This window comes from Crocuta crocuta, unplaced genomic scaffold (assembly GCF_008692635.1).
Source record: "Crocuta crocuta isolate KB4526 unplaced genomic scaffold, BGI_CrCroc_1.0 scaffold97, whole genome shotgun sequence".
NCBI classification, from domain to species: domain Eukaryota; kingdom Metazoa; phylum Chordata; class Mammalia; order Carnivora; family Hyaenidae; genus Crocuta; species Crocuta crocuta.
In genome coordinates, this window is record NW_027531999.1 from 1,444,615 (window position 1) to 1,468,551 (window position 23,937).

The window sequence follows — 23,937 nt, forward strand, 5'->3', positions numbered from 1 at the left end:
TTAGTCACTATCTCTACACATTGCTATCTTGGTGGGCCTTCCTCTAACACTATTATTTCTCAATTTTTGCCCAATATATCAGATTATTAAAGTTAAAACTGTACTTGGATGTGAAACAATTTAAATATTAAAAGGACTGAGTTTACTTTACTATTTAATCTCAACATTGAGTACAGCTTTATAATCAACATTATCTTAAGTGAATAAATGTTTAATGACTGTTTGAAGGAATAACTCATTATAACATTATAAATTTAATTATGACACTAATGTAAATATTACTATAACTAGTACAACTAAAGGCTTCTGCTATAAGATTGATATACATTTTGTCCAGAACAGCTTAACTCTGTGGAATATTTATTTCTGTCTTACAGCACAAGCTTTCATAATGAATCACATTCAAAAAACATTAAAAAAAGATATATGAGTATATGTTAGGAAAAAAATTGCTGATGCTTGAAGGTATTTTCCATCAAAAATTAAATATGGCACAATGGTCATTTTGTAGAGTTCATTAATGAAATTGAGAAGGGATTATTAATCTCCAGTGTTAAATTGAATTTACAGTGAAAATTGATCAAGCTTCTCCTGACTCAGAAATACCCTGTGGCTACTATTGATCAAAAGTTAGGACCCTGATTATAATTCATATCCAAATACAAAAATGGGAGATAGAAATTATTCTTAAAAGTTTTCTTATCAAAACCTATTGTATTTAGCTTACTAGAGGAAGTCTTATGGGCATCAATTTTATTGTGAAGATCTGCTGGAAAACATACCTGGCCAGGCTGAAGGCATCGTCGATCAAACCTGCTCTGTTACTGACAGAGAGAACCTAGGAGGTCAACCAGAAAAGGAAAAAAAAAAAAATGGAATCACTTAGAATTAAAACAGCAGGTGTTCACATCTCAAAACATATCTTTGATGAGTAAATCCAGTTTACCTCATGGTTTCTGATTAATTGATCAATTAGTAGTCTCCAATTCCTTAAATCATAGTTGACTCTAAAATAGCCAGTTTGATTGATGTTCCCCAGCAACCAGCTTCCTTTGTCCAAAGTTATTCTGTGGTGCTCTGAAAACAGCATTTTTGGGGGGTAAAATGGATTTTAAATTTATGGGTTAAAATGATATGAAGTATATTTTCTAAATTGCAGATACTGTAGTACCAATAATTAAAAGAGAACACCGTCATAAATACCTAATTGAAATCTACTCTTTAATCAGTTCATCACTATATCTAGAATTCACTAGAAAACCTTTAGTTGGTTACTTATTATTACCTCAATTAATTGTTTTCTTATAATTAACATTTTTGTTCTTGATGAAAGCCCATTACCTACACACAATGTTCTTCTCAAGACAAATGTAACCAAGAAATCTACTACTGTATTCATGTGGCTTCTAGTTAGATCGTATATAAATTAGACTAGAATAAAAGACTTTAGGTGCATATTCTACTTATTTTATTCAGTAAGAAAGTGATTAAAACAACAGGGCTCATTTATTTTAAAGTCACTATTGTTCCTTGCCTTTTTTCTTGGGCTTTCTTGGAGGTACCAATAAATAACAGACTTTCCAGTGTCATCAATAATGTTGGAAAAAGGAACCTCATTTGTTTAAGAATCTAATATTTCTGTATATAATTAGAATAAAGATAATACATTCTGTTTATTGGAATCACTTTGGAAAACGGTAACTTGTTTATATTCCCTAGCTAATTCAATTAAAGTAAGCCAGTTAAAACAATCTATAACTTAAATATTTAACTCCTTCGAATATGGTACAGATAGTGAACTCTGTTCACTTTAATTTCAGCCTCTATTGACTTCACAGAAGCATAGTTTACAATTCTAATCATTTCATTGATGTCAGGACTCATGTTTCATAGCAGTTACATAATGTATTAAATTTACTTAAGGTTTGTAATTTATACACACACACGTGCGTGCACACACACACACACACCCCACACACATAATGGTCTATCTAATTTCTACAATGACTTTAAACCAGAAAATGCATTACCGAAGCCATTTGTGTCAGTTCTCAGTAAGATGGACAATCTCCAATTTTCACTTTGTTATCAAGGTTTTCACACATCAGCCTACAAAACAGGATTTTCTTTTCTCTTTCTTTTTTTGAAACACTGAATTTATATTCTCGCTCAAGTAGACACCACACAGGAAGAGGTTGTGGCCCCCAAATTATTGGCTGAACATTAGTGACTATTAATTGCTCAGGTCTGGAATGGGATGGGCTCATTAATCTAAAGCATGCTTTATTCTGCCAATTTTTATAAATGGACGGTAAAACCAAAAATGTATACTGAACAGAAAAATCTACTCTTTAATATTTCAAATAGCACTTCAGCTTTCCTTCCACCTTTATAAATAGCATCTGTTGGAACAGATAAAGAAATGAGTCTCAGACAGGTTAATTGAATTGTCCAAGAAAACTGGAAATGGTCCATCCCAGGTCTCCTGACTTTGGTGTCCTTTTTACTACATTATATTCAATTGATACAAGATGGTATAACACTTTTACTGTAATATGATATATACTTTTCACATTTTTATATTGATTTAAAAGGAAGGACATAATATTGGAAACAAGAATTAGAACAGGAGCAGGATAGTTAGATTTTTGTTTCACTTCTCCTAGACATAAATGTTTGAACTTAGGCCACTCATAATAATCTAAGGGCTGAGTAATAGAATTTAAGGTCTCTTCCAATTCTGTGGCTCAATGGAAGAAGGAACTATTTTCCTTAATTTGAAATTTTACCCAGCTTAATCTATGCTACTTAAAAAAATTAATCTATCAGATATTTCCTTAAAATGTTAATAGTTCCCCAACTTCCTGATACTTTGTTTTTGTATTTTTCAAAACTTTAATGTGCTTATCCACAAAATTCCTATGAAGCTTTAGAATGACACCCCATTTTACAGATATAAAAATAAAAAATAATTAACAAAAGATAATGAAATTTTTAAAAACTAAACCTTATGAAGAGAGATTTCAATTAATCATGTCAGAATTCAGTGGAAGAAAATAGATTGAAATACTGATGATATTGTTTCTCTTAAGTAATCATAACTCTGTCTTCAAGAATACTAAGATTTTATAATAACACATATTTAAATTGTGATTAAATTCATGGGTTAAGAGCAAATTTGATCATTTTCACCTAAAGAGTGGTTATTTTTTTAAATAATTACAGTATTAAACAAGTTAAAAAAATAATCAAGTTTAATACATAAATATGTAATTTAGGTTTTTACAATTCTAAAACAGTCATGGATTCCTATGATATTAATCTAATTTTTAAAGTTATCTCTTGTTCACATTTTAGATAACTGACACAATTAAACCTCATGTGATACACTTGGCTCTAAATGGGTGACAGATGAGGCCCCTGGGTGGCTCAGTAGGTTAAGCGTCCGACCTCGGCTCAGGTCATGATCTCATGGTTCGTGGGTTCAAGCCCACGTGTTGTGCTCTGTGCTGACGGCTAGCTCAGAGCCTGGAGCCTGTTTCAGATTTTTTTATCTTCCTCTCTCTCTGATCCTCCCCTGCTCTCTCTCTCTCTCAGAAATAAATAAAACATTAAAATAAATAAATAAATAGCTGACAGTTATTAGGAGGGCACTGGTTGTGATAAGCACTGGGTATGGTATATAACTGATGAATCATTAAATTCTACCCCTGAAACTAATACACTATATGTTAACTAATTGCACTTAAATAAAAACTTGAAAGTACAAAAAATTTAAAACATTAAAAAATAAACTTATTGAATTCAACAACTTATAGGTAGAAGAGAGACAAATTAAAATACAAAAACAGTCCCTACACCTTTTGTGTCATTTGATAAGAATAAAAAAGGCAGGCATCTATTGTTATTAAGTATGCTATTATTAAATTGATAACTAAAACCTGAAGGTTATTACTGTTCATGAACATTTTTATGCCTTTGTTATAAATGAAATCTTGGGGGAAATGATTCCCTGAAAGATTCTGTAATAGATTTTTAAATGTCTTTTTCATTCTAGTTAATTATATCTTTAAAATGTTCTTCAAATTAACTAATGGCAAGCAATGAATTTTAAAGAGATCTTTCCCAATGGCCTAATGAGGTGTGTATGGTATGTGACGAGTACCAAAATAAAAAGTATGGAAATTATATTTGAATGTTAGTAATAACAATCTAGAATTATATTTAGAATGTATTCAAAGTGGCACAAAATTTAGATTATATCAAGGCACAGAGGAGTTGGAATTTTATAGTATTCTGTTTTTATATTCTATACTTTCAGAATAAAAAGAGGAATATTAAGCTTTTCTACTCAGTTTTGGCTAGTTACAGAAAAATCAGAAGTTAAACCAAATAAAATGGCAACCAAAGTAACAAGGGTATCAATATAAAACAAACTCGGGTATAGTAACACATAGTGCCTCTCATTGGACTTGTGTGAGAACTGAGTTAGAAAATGCTCTGTAGAACCTATAAAGAACCATGTGTGTGAACACAGAGGCAACGTGTTGAGTAACTGGCACATCAGCTAAGCAACCTTAAAATTTAAGTTTTAAATTCTTACGTGTGTGTGTGTGTGCACACTTGTAGTTTAGAGGGAATAAGTTTAGAAAAGAAAACCAAGCTCCTAAGACAATTTGGGCACGTTATTTCTCAAGCCTTAACTTCCTTATTTGTAAAATAGGGATAAAAATAACTCATTCTAAAGGCTTGTGAGTCTTATATAAACCAATGATTAAGGCAAGCACTACATCATTATACTATTTTTAATGTTTACTTGTAATTTCAGCATCAATTTCCCTTTTATGTTGAATCTTTTCTAACATTTGGCATTAAATTTATTTCCTTCTATTATATATTAACTGTCAATCAATATCCAAGGTGCTACATTTATAAATGTCTATATTCTCAGTGTTTCAACAGTAAAATTAAAAGAGATAAATCCTTTACCTGCTTTCAATAATTTAAAATTTGGTCTTAAAACTATTTTTAGGATAAAATGAACTATGCCTTAACTTGGAATCAATTAGATAATCACCTAAAGGGTTTAAAAAGTTGATGTGTCAAGAGTATATGATGTTTCAAATCAAATATATACAGTAACTATTTACCAATGACTGTGACTTAGTACCTCCTGAGATCAAACCTATGTTACTGACAATGAAAAATATTAAGTCATTGACCATATTGTCATAATTAAAAGGTGGACTTTTAAGATGCATGCTGATAAGAATTGACCAAAAGAGTTTCTTAATGTTTTTATGGAAAAACATTAGTATTGATATTATTATTGATACTAGTTGACTATATTTTGAAAAACAAGAGAGAGAGAAGTCATAACATATAAACGGAGACAAGAGTTAACAATCCTCCCTCCCAATTTGTACATTGTGTCAGTTTTTATTTGTCATCAGAATAAAGGACTTTAAGACAAAACTAAATATAGTCAGAATGAGACTGAACAGGGAAAACAGAATGGTTGATTTTTCTTTTAGGTCCCGCTTGGAAGCTTCTTCCAGATTTATATATTTATAAAGTTTTCAAGGAATATTTACTTGAGATGGGCATTCCCCACAAAGGTGTGAGGATTTCTTTTCTTTTTTTTTTAATATAGTTTATTGTCAAGTTGGTTTCCATATAACACCCAGTGCTCATCCCAACAAGTGCCCTCCTCCATGACCATCACCCTTTTTCCCCTCTCCCCTACTCCCCATCAACTTTGTTTGTTCTCAGTATTTAAGAGTCCCTTATGGGTGTGAGCATTTCAATTGGGACAATGTTTCATCAACGAGAAGACTCTACTATGATTTAATGAAAACTGACACATCATACTCTGTAGGTTGCATACTGCAACTTTGGGGTGAGGAATGTGCCATCAGTATGAGAGTAAATGTAAATATCATCTCCCAGAGTTATGCAGTGCACACACTATGTAGTATGTGTAAAGCCATGTGTATTAATATAGGTGACATTTTAGACAAATGTATGCTTTGAAACATCATGTTGTTATTATTTCTGATTAATAATGAAAGACTGTAAGTGGAAACAACTTCTCAAATTCACATGTTGTTATTGGTCAAGAAAATCTGTGACCCTATTCTGGGTATTCTGTGTGAAACAAAGAGGATACTATGAATGACAGCATGCAAATAACTGGGGAGTTAGGGGCAACAGACCTGGGGAAAGTATTCAAGAATGATCAGACTTGCCCTGAATTCCTACACTGCCTAAAAGTGAAGTTTTGGTCTGATCTTGACATTTGATCAGTATCTCTGCACTCTTACAATTGTCTCATCTCCATTGGACCTTCCAATGAGAAATGTTTTACTTGGTTTCTGAAAACTATTCTATCTCATGTCCCTAGCAATCCTATGAAGGGATGACTTTATTCTAACAGTTAAATCATTAGGTTAATGACTCACTGTTTTCACTCATCATTTCACAACAAATTATGTAGGTAGATAAAACAACTACATGAAAGTATAAAAGAAGTAAGATGATAAATAATATAGTAAGTGTGAATTCAGAATCATGGTATGAATGCTAAGTCTAAGAAATGAATAGAATAGAATAAGCAATTTAAAAAGAAAAACACCAAAATTTAAAATATTTCAATTAATCACTACCATACTTATGAATTTTTTACACATGATGTATATAAATAAAATTACATATTTTCACAATATGTGATTTTGTGTTAAAAATATAATAACATGAAAATTTGAATAAAAATTCAACTGGAAATATAGGCATTTATATTTCTGGTATGTAGATTAGATTTTGGTATAGAACTTTTCCTGGTATGTATGTATTTTGAGCACTTACATATCCCTTATAATAGCAAGTCTGTGGGGGCAGAAACAATGTTTACTTTGTTATTTATTTATTTAATTATTTATACCTCACTTACTGCAAAAAAAAAAAAAAAGATTTGTGGCTCCTTATACAGTGGTTATGAAATCAATTAGCAGAACACAAAGGAGTAAGAAAAACAAAGTGTGGACATACTTGATCATTTAAATCTAAATGAAATGTTGCATAAATGATAATAATTGGCTTTTTCTTCAATTCAATAGAAAACAGAAATTAAAGAGACCTGTTTCACATCTAGCATGAAGGATTTAGATTGGATTCAAGAAATAGCTTTTTGGCAGTGAATTGAAATAGGTTACCACCTTATTGGAAGGTATTTAGAAACAGAATAGAATCTCATCTTTCTCTGCTCCTTGAGAGTTAACCCTACTTTAGAGGGTGCTTTGATGACCTACCAAGGCCCCTCCTTTCTGTCCATATAAATATCTAATTTTGGAGTATATCACCTTGCCATTCTTTAAAAAGCCAGTGTCGGTAAAGACAAGATAGCAGAAAAATGGAATTGAAAATGTGGCTGGTGTTCCATTATTTGGCATACTATTCTATTGGGAGTTATTATTATAATGCAATTACATTTGGGATTATAAAATGATAGAGTTTAAGACAGCTAAAATTAGTATTACAAATACTTGGTTTTAAATTTTCTCTTTACCATCAATGACACAAAGAAATTTAATAATTATATAGGCAGGTTAAAACAAGACTATGTACAAATTATTCTATGTATTTAATTTTATAAAGGTGATTATCATTCTTCTATATTCTCTAATTCATCTTTATTCACATTTTTATAACAGCTGAAACCAGAGGTTAAGTTGCTAAACAATTATCTGAAACCAAATAGTTCCTGAGGGGAGAATATATATTTTACCTGTTTTGTTAGACACCCAAATAATTGCTTCTGAAGACACATGGCTTCTATTTCCTACCACAATAGTTAATGGAATCTGCCACAGGTAACTGAAAAATAAAATAGAAACTTTAAGAATAAAAAAGGTTATAACAAATAAACAAACAACATTAGTTGTGCATCTTCTGCATGGTTTCTATTATTCTCTTTAGGGGAATTAAAAAAAATTCCCCAGTTACAAAAGTCAGGAAGAAGTCAAAAAGATGAATTCACTTCTTCAAAGCCACTACACAGACTTAACCTGTGTTGAGTTTTTTAATTTCAATACAAAAGGGGGGTTTTCAACAAAACAATTTATCTTGCAGAAACATAATTTGCATTTTGCATTAGGAATAAAAATTAGCTAAAATCGATAAGAGCCCACTGTATATTGATTAAAATCTCTAAGCAACTCCTTTCTCTTCATTTCTATATTAAATTAATACACATTTCAGTGACTTCATGCATTTACCTTTCAACACTATCCTTATTTATTCAGATAACTATCCTAAAAAGTACTATTATTACATTTTACAAAAAGGTTAATTAATATAGCATACTCAAAGTTACTCTGCAAAGTAAGAATGAAAAAAACAAAACTAGTCAGATGTCCCTAAAATCCAGGTCAATACAAAGAACACTGTCGGGTACATTTAATGCTCTGTTTTCTGAAATGAAATTTCCGAATTGATGTGTAAAATCATCAACCAATGTGCAGGGATCAGTCATGAGTCTCAGCCATTAAGAGAAGAATTTTCTGGAATTTGACTTTTTTTTTTTAATTATTTTTNCGACTAAGCCACCCAGGCGCCCCAGGATAGTCTTAAAATAAGTTCAGTGATTACACTTTGTTTCTTTTCCTGAAATATAGCCAGATTATGTTGACCTATCATTGCATCATTAAGAACAGGGGCAGCCAACAATGTCTAGTATGTGAAAAATATTGATGATTTTATGGAAGAGATACTAAATGAGCTCTGTAATTGGGAGAGTGAACAGAGAATTGAGAAGTTTTCAGGAACTATATCCAGGGTTATATAATTTTAAAATATAATGAATATGTTGGGGAGATGGGAAGAGAGGGCATCTCCTCTCATTCTGTCATATGGAATTTGATTATTTTATCATTTCATGTTTCAATTTTACAATAAACATAATTCAGTAATAGTAAAAAAAATCTAAATAGAAGATTGGAAGAAATTCATAATTTTATACCAATTGCCATCTTTAATGTGAAGAGTTAATGTGTTTAAAATTTAAAAATTTTAAAGTATATGCTGTATTTAGTCAGAGAAACATCTTTGAATGCCAACTATATGGAGACACTATGCTGTACTACAATGGAATCTACACAGTTGGTCAGGAAATAAGCAACCTATAGTAGCCAAACATATTGTTTTCAAAGTACAAGTAAATGAACACAATGCATGTAAGCATTTTATCAAATACCTCCAACGTTGTAATTAATACTAAGAATATGGCAAATATTTAATAATGGTATTACTCTGAGGAAGACAAAGAAAATCGATATATATTTCTTCAACAGCAGATCTCTAAAAATAATGACTCTTTTTTGATTAATTGAAAGCATTAGTTAAGAGAAAATAATGCATCTGATTCCCAAAGTAAACAATGAGCTCATATTTGTGTACCTAAGATCTTAAAAAGCCTAGAAATGGAATGCATTCCATAAATTGCTGTTGAATTGGATCAAATGGAATTAGACCAAAGTAAAATAAAAGGGGCCAAATCAGTCTGTGGGCAAGACCGAGATTAATTTTATGAACTTGACTTTTTGGTACATATCTTGCACATGGAGTGCAATTTAGTAGGGTCAACTAAATTGTGAAGCCAAATAAGTATCAGTTAAAGGGCAAGAAATATATAAAACTGAGGATGTTTGAAAATTCTCAAGGATAAATATATCTTTCTTAAGCATGATCGTGGACTGTCAATGAAATACTATTTTCCCTTAATATAAAAAAATATAATTTTGCATCTAGTTAAACTGTATTCTTTGAAATAGTGAAGCTAAAAATTATGATAAAATTTCTATGGCATGCTTCAATATTTGAATTTTAGCAAAAGTGTCTAATGTACAAAAAAAGAGATTCATATCAATACCTGCATGTTGTTTACAGTCAATGGCATGTACACATAGGAAACTTCTTAAATGGCACATAGCTATTCAGATGCAAAAGAGTTAACTCTAAGATTTTGGGATACAAATATTGGGGCATTTTGTAAAACTTTTGAAATAGCCTTCTATATTTTTCCTAAGAATGTTTTGCCTTCTGTGTGTCTGTGTGTATATATATGTGTATATGATTGAATATTCATATAGTGAAAATCTATACAGTGTTCCAGAAACAAAATAAAAATTACAAATTACCAAGAATATCTAAAATTTGTATTCATTTCTGAATTGCTATGTGATCAATCCTACATGTTATTTTTCATAACTTTCCAAACAACACATATTTGATCTTTTCACAAATTTCATTTCAAAAATCAAAGAAAGTGTGGCAATTATGGTGCTGTACAGTTACAACTTAAAAGGGTGGAAGACACTAAACATTGTTGAGTGAAATGTGGCGTGCTTTAAAGAAAATCTTAGCCTTCAGTGGGTTATGTTTGAAAAAAGATTAGAAAAAAGAATTTGTGAAATTCATTTGTGTTCCAGGCACCTAAGTTTTCATCTCAGCCATCTCATTTTTTGAGATGTTAAGCAGAAAAATAACAAAAACAAGAATATACACAAAATGCATTTCAACAGACCTCAAAGATATTTTTTCTTTAATAGTTCCTGGGACTATCTCTCTTCATAGTTCACATTTTTATAATAAAGCAATATTTATCCTCATAATCATGTTAAGGTACACAATAATAGGTACTTATTTTAGCTTGAGAGAGAAATCTTTTTTAAAAGTGGTACCAAGATTTGAGAAGCATTAATGTAGACTCCATAAACCCTTGAGAAGTTGCTGACATTGGGTCAATAGCAAAAGGATAATACAACTTTGGAGGCAAATATAATTCTCTGTAGCACAGGACTCTGAGCAGCTCCATAAGTATATGAAGGAGATATTACTTAACACTGCAATATATTAACTTCATAAAGAAAAAAAAAATTCAGAACTCCCAAAGTCCCTAAATTCAAGCAAATATTTAATTCACTTTTATATATCATCAAACTTTATGCAATTCTTAGTTATCTAAAGACCTTTCTATGCTACAATACAGTGACTACATATGACAAATAGAATTACCATTACATTAAAAGTGTTTTGGGGTATGCTGTAGTAATGTTCTAGTATCCTTTAAAAAATTCAAGACAAAGAATTCACTATACTGACTCAGAAAATATCCACAATTCATGGGGTTTCTTGTATCTTTACTGGATCAACAGCTTGCATTGTATAAGAAGGATCTAGGTAGGCTACATACAAAAGACAGATAGAATTGGTATTGAAGTTCTGACCACAAGGCTAGGGTAAATAAAATGACCAAGACTACACAATTGAATACTAAATTTTTAACTGCAACCTCTATTATTTCAAAATAGATAGAAAATAATTTTGGAGATTAAAGGGACTCCATATATTATCTTACTCTTAATATTTTATATGCCAAGTTCTCAGGGTTCAAAATTATCCATATGATGTTGTAACTCTAGCCAAAGCAAAGCTCTATGGATGTTACATATGCTTATACAGACTGAGAGAAAGCCTTCCTTTAAAGAGTCAGACTCATGGCTGATACATCTGATGCATGTTATAGGCTGACAGAGCATTTTTGTACAAAATTTGTTCTGTCATTTGCCGGTCCTTTATGTTTTTCTGCATCAGTGATGTTTGTGTCAGACTGATCATTCTCAAAGGCATGGCCCAAATCTCTCTAACTTTGCCACAGTCAAGTAGTTTTTATGTACTTCCTGGCAAGGCCAGGGTTGATGCCTAAGCAGGTTTAGCCTGGAGCCAGAGGCTGGAGGATCAGAAGAAGCATTTGGCAGCTGTGTGGAATCCAGGCTGAGTAAAGAAGCCGTGACAGAGTCCGGCCCTGACCCTGTGGCAGAGTAACACTGGACTGAAACAGATGGGCTGTAAGGGCAGTCGATTGAAGGCCAAAATATATACTGACCAGGAGATTTAAGACAATGCTTTCCTGAATTTCCTGAATGGCATTCCAAATTTAGTCACCAGAAAACATTCATGAATTTCTCAATCATGTCTATGTATAGCCCATCTTTGAACTAACCTGCTTGGGAATGATTTCTATTCCTTTTGGAGATTAACACAAAACCAAAAACAAAAAATAATTCTTGCTTCATAGAGACTAGATACCGGTGGATGATAAAATCAGGATTCTAAGATCCCAATGTAATGGAAGACAGAATAACTAACCTAATCCAAACACTCCACTTTGTTTATTAATTTTAAACCCCACTGTCCTCTCCCCCTTCAGTCTTTTCTCAGGGTACCTTTTAAAAAATAAAATGAGCTGATTTAAGTTCTATTATCTTTCCTTGGCTCAGTTTTTAATAAGACACAAAGCAGTAAGGAAATACAAAGTGGTAAAGAAAGCAGCACTGTGTGCCGGTTTCAGTAATTAAATAAGAATTTCAAAAGAAGGTTTAACAACAAATAAAAATTCTACTATGTTGTGTGCTTACTGGTTTTAAACACTGAAAATGAGGGAAGAGAACATATTTTGATGCTAAGTAGCATTGATACTTAGACCACTTAAAAATGAATCTAGTTTGAGTTCCTTCACCTCAGACACTAGTTAGTCTGGTTGTGGTTTTTAGTTTGTTTTAATTAGTCTTTCTGGATAGTTAGTTTCTATTCCCATCTATTTTAGAAATCTCAATTTGCTCAATTCCATTTAATTGACTTCAATGCATCTTAACTTCCCTGAGTTTTAGTCAACGAACATTTACAGGGAAAAGTAAGAAATCACATATTTTTCTAAATCACCATAATAATTTAAACTCTGTCTTCTTAAGCAAAATAACTTTGGTATGGTGTCACTTTGATGGTTAAAATATCTGGAAATGAGAGTAAAAGAGGAATCAAAATGAAAACACCATATGTAAATAAAGAAATGAAAACTATATTTCACTTACATTTTATAATTGTGTTAGGCAATCCTTTATAAAATGTTAAGAATGCAAAGTGAAAAATACGAATAAAAGCAATTGTTTTTTCATGTAAAGGATTGTTGTACCTGTTATTTTGAAGTTCAAGTGCTTTAGTTTTAGCGCTGATGTCATAAATAAAATGTTGCTGGGTAATGATTATTCTATTTTCTGCTGTTGTATTTCCCAGGATGGTGATAACAGGATAACCCATCTGGAGTGTCCACTGGTCCATTACTTCTTGTATATTTACATATTTTCCATTCCTTTTTAAAGCCTTTATAACCAAAATTGTATAAATTAGTTTTATAAACATGAATTATAAACATAATTAACATTAAGCCATTTTTATTTTTACCTTTATGATTTACTTAAGTTTGAAAACATGTAAAATCAGTGAAGCTAATATAATGTGTTATTAAAATTAATCTTCTTGCCTTAAGTTAAGCTTCATGCATACAGATAGAAATGAAAGCTTTATTAACATTAGTTTTTACTTAATGGAAAATAAAACATAGTTTATTGTTAAAACAAGTACTTGCAGCATCATTAAGTATCTCCAATATGTCTAGTATCAAACTTAAATATTTGTTATTTACTTATAGAAAAAAACTACTTTAACATCAATATTTCTCTCAAACACGAGTGCCTGACACCATATTAATGTTATGTTTCAGAAATACTGTCTTGCTTGAAAGTAGGCAAGGTACTTTTTATTACCATTTATAGTTTAAGTAATTTTAAACTCCGTTATTTTTATAATATAATATATCAAAATTAAAACAATTAAGCAATATGAGGAAAAGGGAAATATAAAAGGAAAAACAATTGTCAGTTCCAATAAAAGTTATGAATGGTTTATAAACTCAATTCAAATATTCAAGAAGAGATTTTAATATTTGAGCTTCCTATACTTTACCTCTGATAGTGTATTCCAGAGATCATTTCTGGCTGCATTGCCATACTTATGAATGGTTAAATAATCCTACAAAGAATATAAAATTGTAATTACAATTCAAAGGCTAAGCAGTTTCCAGTAAACACACTTATTTCTCAATTCAATTAACCATTTCTATTTGTTAGAATTACATTAGTACAAAGACAAGGAGAAATGCATGGGGAACGAAGAATCTCATTTTAAAATATCCCAAAGAGATTTAACTATAACATACCTCTTTATTAAGTCACCAAGCAATACTGCCACCTTAAAAATTATCTTCATAGCCATAATCCCTTCTTATGGATTCCCAGGGTTGAAGACCTTCCTCTGATTTAACAAATCAACCTCAGGCAATTTTAAAGAAACTACCTCTGCAGTGAAATATTTAGAAGACCCTTCCCCATCAGGCCTTCCTGTTGAAATGCTGGCGGGTGGGGGGGCAGGGAAGAACTGTCTTATGGAAAAGAAAAAAGAGCAACAGAAACCTGACTGATACACGCTGATGTGAGGATGAATTGCTTTGCCAAAAGAGTGATGACTGTCTCCCAAACCTATCCAACTCCCTAGTCTCTCTGCAAAGGGCAGGATGTCTCATACAAAAAAAAGATACACACTTATTTCCATGAGTTTGAATATATATTAATATTTAATAAGAAATAGTCAATCCTACACTTAATATTTTTGAGCGTAGAGCTTCCCATTTCCCTGTTTCCATCATTAGTAGTTCAATCTACACACTTTCTATCTACTTCATGCCTATTTCCTTCTATGAAGCATGGTTTATGTCACTGTGAATATGTTTTTTAGTTATGGCTAATTGGCGTTATTCATTTCCTGAATCCAAAGCTGAAAAAACTGAATAGAAAATAGTATTTTATATTAAAAAACAGAGTCCCGTCCATTAGAAATTCCATCATCTCTACAACATGTAGGCAGTAGACAAAATCCTAATTTACATCACAGTACTGAAAATGAAAAAAAAAACTTGCTGACTCTTTTCAGTACTTTACATAGAGTGGAATACTTTGGGGATAATTAAACTTGGGGAAGAAATTTTTCTGAAATACAAATTGTAGCACCTGTGACAGATTCAGCTTTGTTGGCAACTCGCAGCACAGCAAATGGCAACTCCCACTTAATCAGACTCTAAAGACGCAGTGCCCAACACGAACGTAGCAACCACAAATCCAGCACTGCCATCAGGTGTTATGAATAACTTTACGGAAAAAAATGCAACCCTGAGTAACCAATCTGAATTCCCCCTTTGCTTTGAATATGCCATACGAATCATTTTCCATTAGAAGTCAGGGACCAGGATTTAGATAAATTATTTGAGATTTAACTGTCAGAACTATCTCTTATGCTTTTTCAGCAGTTACATGAATAAATTTGGGAACAATGGGAATTATGAAGCTTAAATTTGAGTTTTATCTTAGTGATGCAATAATAAAATGTATCAAAATAGAATTATTTATTTCTTGGATTCAGTTTATGGAGTGCTGGTAGGATAATCCCAAAGAGGAAACAAAGGAATTACGCCATGGACCTTGAAAGGTCCAATGCATAACTACAAGATTCTCTTCACAGACACACCAACTATTCATGTTACGAGTTGACCTTGGCTCAATAGCAATCATCAACTCAAGTTCTTGGTTCCCTCCCCAATTCAGAATAAAGCTCAAATTTACATTTCAAGCAGGCTGAAATGGCAATTATCCAGCCTTCTGGAAGCAGCTCTGACTTGCTTGCCTCAGAATTCAGGGCAGAAAGTGTCTTCCTGGATTCTCACCACTCCCAATCTTCAGGTGTTCCTGGAATTCTAAATACGACAACTCTTTTTTTCCAAATAAAACAAAACAGAAAACCCCAAGTGTTTTCCTTAGTTATTGCAGCCTTCCTCTTGCATATTTGTATTTTAAATTAAGGAAAATTTGGAAATTAAGGAAAATAGTCATATTTTAAATTAAGGAAATCTTGTTTTGCCCTTGTCAAATTACAAAGACAGTTACAGAACCATAAATGTGTAGTTTTTTTTTATGATCAATCATTTATTTATTAATTCATTCCACAAAATGTAAGGTGTACTTCTCACGTGCTGGTGGCTTTCATGTGCTGGGGGAACAGTGGCGGAGAAAAGGTTACTGAGAACAACGGCAGATACTGAGATGTGATTTGGGGAAGACAGTTTCTGTGACTGAAACTGTAGGAATCTTGGTACAAAACTATCTGACAAGATGAATTCAAACATTTGTTATGCAATTAAATAAGAAAATCTTAAGTTCCTTCCAAATCTACAAGTCGATGGATATGGAGATGGCTGGAGTTACAAATATGAAATGGAAATTGATTTTTATAGGTATGTGTATGAAAGTCAATCAGCAGTAGACTTGACATAATGATATAAAGTAGGAAAGGGTTTTAATATTAACTGTAAAAAGAATCAAGGGTTCTCAGAAATAGTAGAGTTGTTGAGAAGAACAAAGATAACCACTAGAATATTCTTAACAGACAAAACTGATTAAAAGTTAAAAGCCCATTTAGCAAAAGTATATACTGTTACATAAAATGCAAGAATGGAAGTCTGACTATCTTTATTCAAGTCCACACCCCAACACTCTCTAGTGATTTGGCAAGTTGCTTAACGTCTCTCCGTGCCTATCTTCACACCTACAAAATGGGGATAATAAAAGTACTTGTTTCATAGGATTATTCTAGGAAAAAATGTTTTAATATCTGTACAGAATTAGAAAAGAGTGCCTAGTATACAGTAAGTATTCAGTAGACATAAGCTACCATAATCTTTTTTTTTTAAAATATTTTTATTTATTTCTAGGAGAGAGAGAGAGACAGCGTGAGCAGGGGAGGGTCAGAGAGAGAGGGAGTCACAGACTGAAACAGGCTCCAGGCTCTGAGGTGGCAGTCAGCACAGAGCCCGACGCGGGGCTCGAACCCACGAACCGCGAGATCATGACCTAAGCGAAAGTCGGAAAGTCGGACGCTTAACCGACTAAGCCACCCGCATGCCCCAGGCTACCATAATCTTTGTAATCATTTCAGCCTACTGGTTGGAAACAGAGTAACTGAAGGGAAAATATCACTGATAGTAATAACCAAAGAATAGAGCAAATGAAAACAATAATATTTGCCTCCTTTTTATAGTGCTGTGTGGGTTGCTTTACATTTTAGCTCATTCAATCCCATGACATTTATGGGGTAGATATTATTATCATCATCATCTAATAAATCAGAACAGTGTAACTCAGAGACCCCAGCCCATGACTGAACCCCATACCTGCATACACAACTGCTGACCCAAATCCAATATCTGCTAGATGTCGCTCAGACAACTAAGAGCTGCTCAAAGCTGAAATCACTGTCCTCCTCTGTATCAGCTCCTTTTGACAGCCCTTCTCCAGTGACAACCCTTCCATCCACCTCAACCAAGGAGTCTTCTTGGATGCCTCTCTCTCCCTTTCTACTACATTCAAGTAATGATCCACCTTCCAACTATTTCCTCAAGGTTCCCCTTTCCTTCATCCTATTTGATAGGCACTCTGGATGACTAGCCCTGCCCCTGTTCCTGCTCTGTCCCCTTCACATCACATCTCTGCAGGCAGCGGAATAGTTTCCATCAAATGCACAAATGGATCCCTGCTACATTCAGAATACAGTCCAAACACCCTAATGGGACTTAAAATGCCCCTCATGGTCTGGTCCTTCTGTACTTCTCCAATCTCACTTGTTACTTTGTTGCTCCCTGCCTCAACTTAGCCACTTCCTACTTTCTGCAATGTCTGTTCATACTCTTTTCCTTTTCTAGTTCGCTGCACAAGCCCTTTGCTACGTATGCTTTTCTCTTTTGCCTACTTCAAGTCAGTTCAGTCTCCAGGACTCAGGCTTGATCTATTTTTCCCAGGAATCCTTTCTTGCCCATTCCCACCCCTTCCTAATTCTGAGTTAAGTACCCCTCTTATATTCCCACTCATATCATAAAAGAGCATCTATCAGACTGTGTTCTAATTGCTTGTTCATTAGTTTGACTGCTCATGTACTCTGTAAATAAATTCCATGAGAGTAAGGCCCCTGTTACTCCTGGTGACCACTGCTTAGCCAGTATCTACGTACCCAGCTNTCAGGACTCAGGCTTGATCTATTTTTCCCAGGAATTTTTCCTTTCTTGCCCATTCCCACCCCTTCCTAATTCTGAGTTAAGTACCCCTCTTATATTCCCACTCATATCATAAAAGAGCATCTATCAGACTGTGTTCTAATTGCTTGTTCATTAGTTTGACTGCTCATGTACTCTGTAAATAAATTCCATGAGAGTAAGGCCCCTGTTACTCCTGGTGACCACTGCTTAGCCAGTATCTACGTACCCAGCTGGGGACATAGCAAATGCTGAATCTATGTGTGTGATTCCTGACTTTCCTTATTCAATATGCCTTCCTGTGAACAATTGACAGTGCTGTAAAGAGACATGTCTTATATCCATCAGGTTCCTCCAAAATGTCATATTTAAACACTAACATAGAACATAAGTTATTATTTCAGTGCATATTTGTCAGATATATAACTCTCAGTGATAGATGCAATTGTATATGATGCCATCAAAAGACTGAACTATTGGGTCTGAGACCATTTTTATTTTACTTTCTTTGTTAACAAGTGACATGATCCACAATCTGTCATGCACAAAAGCCAATGGGACTAATAAGTAAACAAGGAGAAAAGTAAAAGGTGAGCTGAGGAAGGAAAGCACAATTATCTTTTAATATGTTTACATGGAATAATTACGCTCTCCTAGTAATGAGCCTTTTAGCACATTAAAATAGAGGACAAACTGCACAAAGGATTTATTCCTCAGGACACAGGGCACTTTATTAAAAACCAGATATATGGACCGGATAATATATGCTTAGCTGCAAATTACAAAAAATCCACCCTAGAATGACCTTTTTAATAAGATTTAGTCTTTCCTATTATAAAAAGGTAAGACAGCTACAACTCTTTTCCTCCGGAAGTTGTTTGTTCCCGACTTTACTTGTGTTTTACCTTCATCCTCAGTTTTGTGGCTAGATTGTACAAGTAATCCCAACCACCACATTCAGACATGACATTGCACAGAGGAAACAGAATTTCTTCCTGAGCATCTCTTTTTAAGGATCAGGAAAACTTCTTGGGGTGCCTGAGTGGCTCAGTCACTTAAACATCCTACTCAATTTCAGCTCTGGTCATGATCTCACGGTTTGTGAGTTTGAGCCCCGCATCAAATCCCTGCTTGGGATCTCTCTGCCTCTCACTCTGCCTCTCCTAAGCACGCGCGCTCTCTCTCTCTCTCTCTTTCTCTCTTTCTTAAAATAAATAAAACTTTAAACAATAAAATAAATAAAATAATAATGAAAACTTCCTCTCAGTTCCTGCATCAAGCTCTCCGTGATTCCCATTTATCAGAATCACATCATGTGCTCTAGTGGAAATGTGTTAATGAGGCTTTAGGGGGTATTGCTTTGGGACTGAACAAGGCAGGACTCAGTCCCATGTTTTCTCCAATGAGATAAGAGAGGCAAGTCTGGGCCTCAGTGACACTGGGAAGTAGGAGCCCTTGTACTTGTAAGACTAGTCTGGGAAATGCCAAGTAAATTCAGGCATCGATTTTTCTGCCTGTGTGACAAGAGGGTTGAAGCACGAGTTTGAAATATTGTTCCTTTCTATTAAGAATAATTGTGCCTCAAAAATTTGTAGTGGGCATTTGTCATTCTTTTGGCTTTCCAGCATTTAAACATCATGTTTATATAGGGGCAATAAGTCACCATGGAATCCTGCAGAAAGGTGAGGCCTCCACCTTCCACTTGCAGAGGAAGGGACAAAATAGTAAATGTTCCCTTCTCCACTCTCCCTGGCAGCTATAGCATACACGTGTGCCCTGGGCTCAGGCAGGTAGATGCTTTATCCCAGGACTGTGAATCCTGCTGGACCAATGCAAAGAAGCAGGAACAGTTGAAAGATTATCCCCTGGGAGGGTGACACTGAGGGTCCAGAGGCAGCCACGCTGATGGTAGCAGCTGAACCAGCCACTCCCCTGGCAGGACCTGGGTGAGGTTTCTTAATTTCTGAGTCTCCTTTTAGTTCCTACCACACATTTTGTAACCCTGATTCTCCAGCCTTCCCGATGATTCCAAGGGCGACCCCACACCCTTCCAATAAATTCCTTTTTGCCTAATTTAGCCAGAGTTTGTCTCTGTTGCTTGAAACCCCAAACCCTGACTGATCCAATACTAATGGGGGATATCATCAAAACAAATCCAAATATCTTAATTTTCCTGGCAACCTCGGAAAGAAAAGTAGAAACTCTCTCATACAACTTATGCAACATGAAAAGCAAAGAACACCTGGTTTTACTGAATACATCTTCTAAGCTTTCAGTGTGTTATAAACAGTAGGTATGAGGGGAAGGAGGTAGATACTGAGGTTAAAAAAGAAAAAAAAAGAGAAAGACAAAAAAATTGGAAAAAAGTATACAAGTTCTACAGACAAAAGTGCACAAGAGTATCAACAAGAAAAAATAAAACTAAGCTACACCATTGTCTTAAACAAAACTTCTAGAGTTGGAGCTTTTAGCCCAGGAACCTAAACCTCAAAAATTAAATATTTTTAAGTCTGTGCATTATTAGAGTAGGGTGATTTTAAAGGGAGCCAGGGCAATAAGAAAGCAGATTAGGGGCGCCTGGGTGTCTCAGTCAGTTAAATGTCTGACTTCAGCTCAGGTCATGATGTCCCATGAAATCAAGTGAGTTCAAGCCCCATGTCGGTTTCTATGCTGACAGCTCAAAGCCTGGAGCTTGCTTCAGATTCTGTCTCCCTCTGTCTCTGCCCCTCCTCCAATTATGCTTTCTCTCTCTTAAAAATAAATAAACATTAAAAAGAAATAAAGAGAGAGGGGAAGGAAGGCAAGCAGATTACAAGCTGCCAGATCGTAGCAATGTCATACAAGGTTCGGATAAAACACATTTGAAGCCTGGACCACGCACTTCAGAGGAGATTTTACATTCCCTGACCTCGAGAAACAGTAGCAAGGACACCAAACCAGGGACAGATGACCAACTAACAGACAAGAAAGCTAGACTACAGATCAAAATACTTTTGGTTCATATCTGAAAACTGGCTGGAGATTATGATATTAAGTAAAAATGAGTAGCAAAGCACTAGAAAAGCATTATATGCAAAATAAAAGAATGTTTACATTTTATTCTAGTAGATACGAACCAAGGATGAAAAAGAAATGAATAATTATTAAACTTTATTATTAAATTATAACAAGTTTCTAATAAGGAAACCCAGGAAAAGAGGAACCACTACCAAACTTTACAAGGTACAAAGTGTCGCCAGGTAACAAGAAGTATTTAGGAAAGAAAGTTACTTGAATAGGTAGAACAAAATAGTTGAAAATCAATTATGTTACTTTTTACATGCCATTTTTATTTTGATTTTTTTAAATATGTGTTTCACTGAGATTTACTTTTTCAAAGTTGCTTACTTAGATTTAGGAGTATTCAGATATTTCTCTAGGAACAAAAAGGCATTTTACATTAGTTTTAATGTGTATTATTTTGTAATACCTAAAATATATAATTTTGTAAAAACGGTATACTTTCTTAAAGAGTTGCCTAATGTGTATAATTTTGTAAAAGCAGCATACTTTCTTAAAGAGTTGTAAACTATACCAGAAAATCAGAAAATTTTAAATCAGAACAACTCGCTAGCACATAAAAAATTTGTTTGTCTTAAATTATAGACAATGGCATAGTCTCACCTCAGTTTTGTTTTCACAGATCTCTTATTTAGTAATTACATATCATGTCATCAATGCCTCAACACACAAGAACATCACCAGAGGTGTAATATTGCCATTGCTGAATTTGTACATTTCAGAACAAGCTGACAGGGTCCCACACCTGTCAGTGAAATAATGTGAATGTAAGTCTATAGGGGTATGCTGGGGTACTAAAAAATATCCCCACCTCTCACTTCTGCTGCTAGCTTGAAATATTACTGAGACATAAAACGAATCTATTGGTAAAACTGAAGTTTGTGAATTGCTTTTCCTGAGTGCCCTGGTAAAGGACTTTGACCACAACAAGCTCACAAAATAGATAAATTATATTCTGACTGGTAAAAATACACTGCCTTTTGTAAATCAAGATGCCCATAGACTATAGGGCTCATATATGGAGTTCCTCACTTCCACTCCTTTCCTCATTCAGACCTAGTGCTGGTGGCTAGTTGAGAAAATAATGCAATTCAATTGATAAAGAAGTGTGTGTATATTTAGAAAACAAAATAGGAATTCAGGCTGATCCTTGTCAGCCATGTGATCTTGAGTAAGGTATCTATTTTCTCTAAACTTTAATTTCTTCACCTGGAAAAGGTAGATAATATAATACTTGCTTGAGAAGACTGTGCACGGAAAATGACATAAAACAAGTAAAGCACTGAGAAAAAATGCCTGCCACATAAGGACCCAAGAAATGTTAGTTGTTTTTTTCTTCACATTTTTTTTTTTAATATTTATTTTTGAGACAGAGAGAAACAGTGGGAGAGGCAGAGAGAGTGAGACACAGAATCTGAGGCAGGCTCCAGGCTCTGAGCTGTCAGCACAAAGCTCAGATGTGAGGCTCAAACCCACGAACTGTGAGATCATGACCTGAGCCCAAGTCAGACACTTAACCAACTAAGCCACATAGGTAATCCAAGAAATGTTAGTTATTTTAAGACCAAGTTCAAGGGGAAACAAACAAACAAACAAACCCAAGAGTCAACATTTTCAACCTTACCTCCAGGAGAAGTCAAAATATCCTAGAGGCTCAAGGGAGGGAAATTATATGGACAACCTACAAGGAAGATAGTGCTTAAAGGGATTTTTTAAGTTTATGTATTTATTTTGAGAAAGACAGAGAAAGTGTGAGCAAGGAAGGGGAAGAGAGAGACAGAGTGAGAGAGAGGGAATCTCAAGCAGGCTCCACACCACCAGTGCACAGCCCGATGCAGGGTTCAAACCCACAAAACCATGAGGTCATGGCCCGAGACAAAATAAAATGTCAGATGCTTACCAGATGAGCCATCCAACCTCCCTGAGGGTTTTTTTTTTTTAAATTTTTAAAAAGTAAAAATTCAAGAAAAAAATTGAGGGCACAGCTTTTTTGGTTTGAGGAAAGCTTAGAAATCTTTCCCCTCCTAGGTCTGGAAAAAGAAAGAGACTTGGGAGGCTTCTGAGGTGTACAGTCTGGTGCCCTATTTTTCACCAAGCTCTGCTCAGGTGACAAGCCACTGATTGCTTGTGACTTGGGGTAGCTCATGAAATAGGGGCACTCATTAGTGCCCTCAGCACAAAAGGGCCATACCTAAGTTAGCACTAAAACAGCAAAAACACTCACATTTAGGTGACCACAAAGACAAGGCTTGGACAAGATATATACCAAACATTCAAGCAACATGTGCTATCTCCCTTCTTTCCCATTTACTAATCAACCCACTTCCATGAAACCAGTCTGACTGTGTATCAGTGTGAATGAGAACAAGGGGCTTTTCATCATATGCTCTGGACTCTAGAAGTTCCTGGAATAACCTCATATTAGTGGTCATGACATCAGGAGAATTCAATAAGGACAGATTAAATTTCCCATAGGCTCCAAAGCATGGGGATTTCTTTTATTCAGTGTTAAGATCATATATCAGATCCTGTTTTTGTTTCCCCAATTATCCAGCTTATATTTCATAGCTCATCTTAATCATTCATAGCAAATAGCCTCATCTCTCATGCAGCTCTGTCCTTCAAGGATTCTAGTTGGCAAAACCCCAATCCTGGATGAATCTAAGTATTTGCCTTCTCCAGATCTGTATCATGCTGCTAAGCATCATAGGAGAAAATAATGCAATTGTTTTAGTTTTATTATAAGTTTGTAATTCCCAAACTCAAATAGGCACTCAATACAACAGCCATGCCATCCTACCCTTCCCAATCCTTAATCCTCAAACCTCTCTCCCATCCACTATTACCTCACT

The 23,937-nt window shown here is 34.2% G+C and overlaps 1 protein-coding gene across 1 annotated transcript in view; it reads right to left on the bottom strand.

The window, feature by feature from the left end:
* The window catches only part of TRHDE (thyrotropin releasing hormone degrading enzyme), a 392,366-nt gene that overhangs the window by 88,159 nt on the left and 280,270 nt on the right, over positions 1–23,937 (bottom strand). Inside the window, exons 8-12 of the mRNA XM_077775259.1 lie at positions 13,858–13,923; positions 13,028–13,215; positions 7,784–7,872; positions 947–1,077; positions 783–838 (exon numbers count right to left, since the gene is read on the bottom strand). Coding sequence (XP_077631385.1) covers positions 783–838; positions 947–1,077; positions 7,784–7,872; positions 13,028–13,215; positions 13,858–13,923 — 530 coding nt within the window. The remainder of the gene's footprint in view (positions 1–782; positions 839–946; positions 1,078–7,783; positions 7,873–13,027; positions 13,216–13,857; positions 13,924–23,937) is intronic.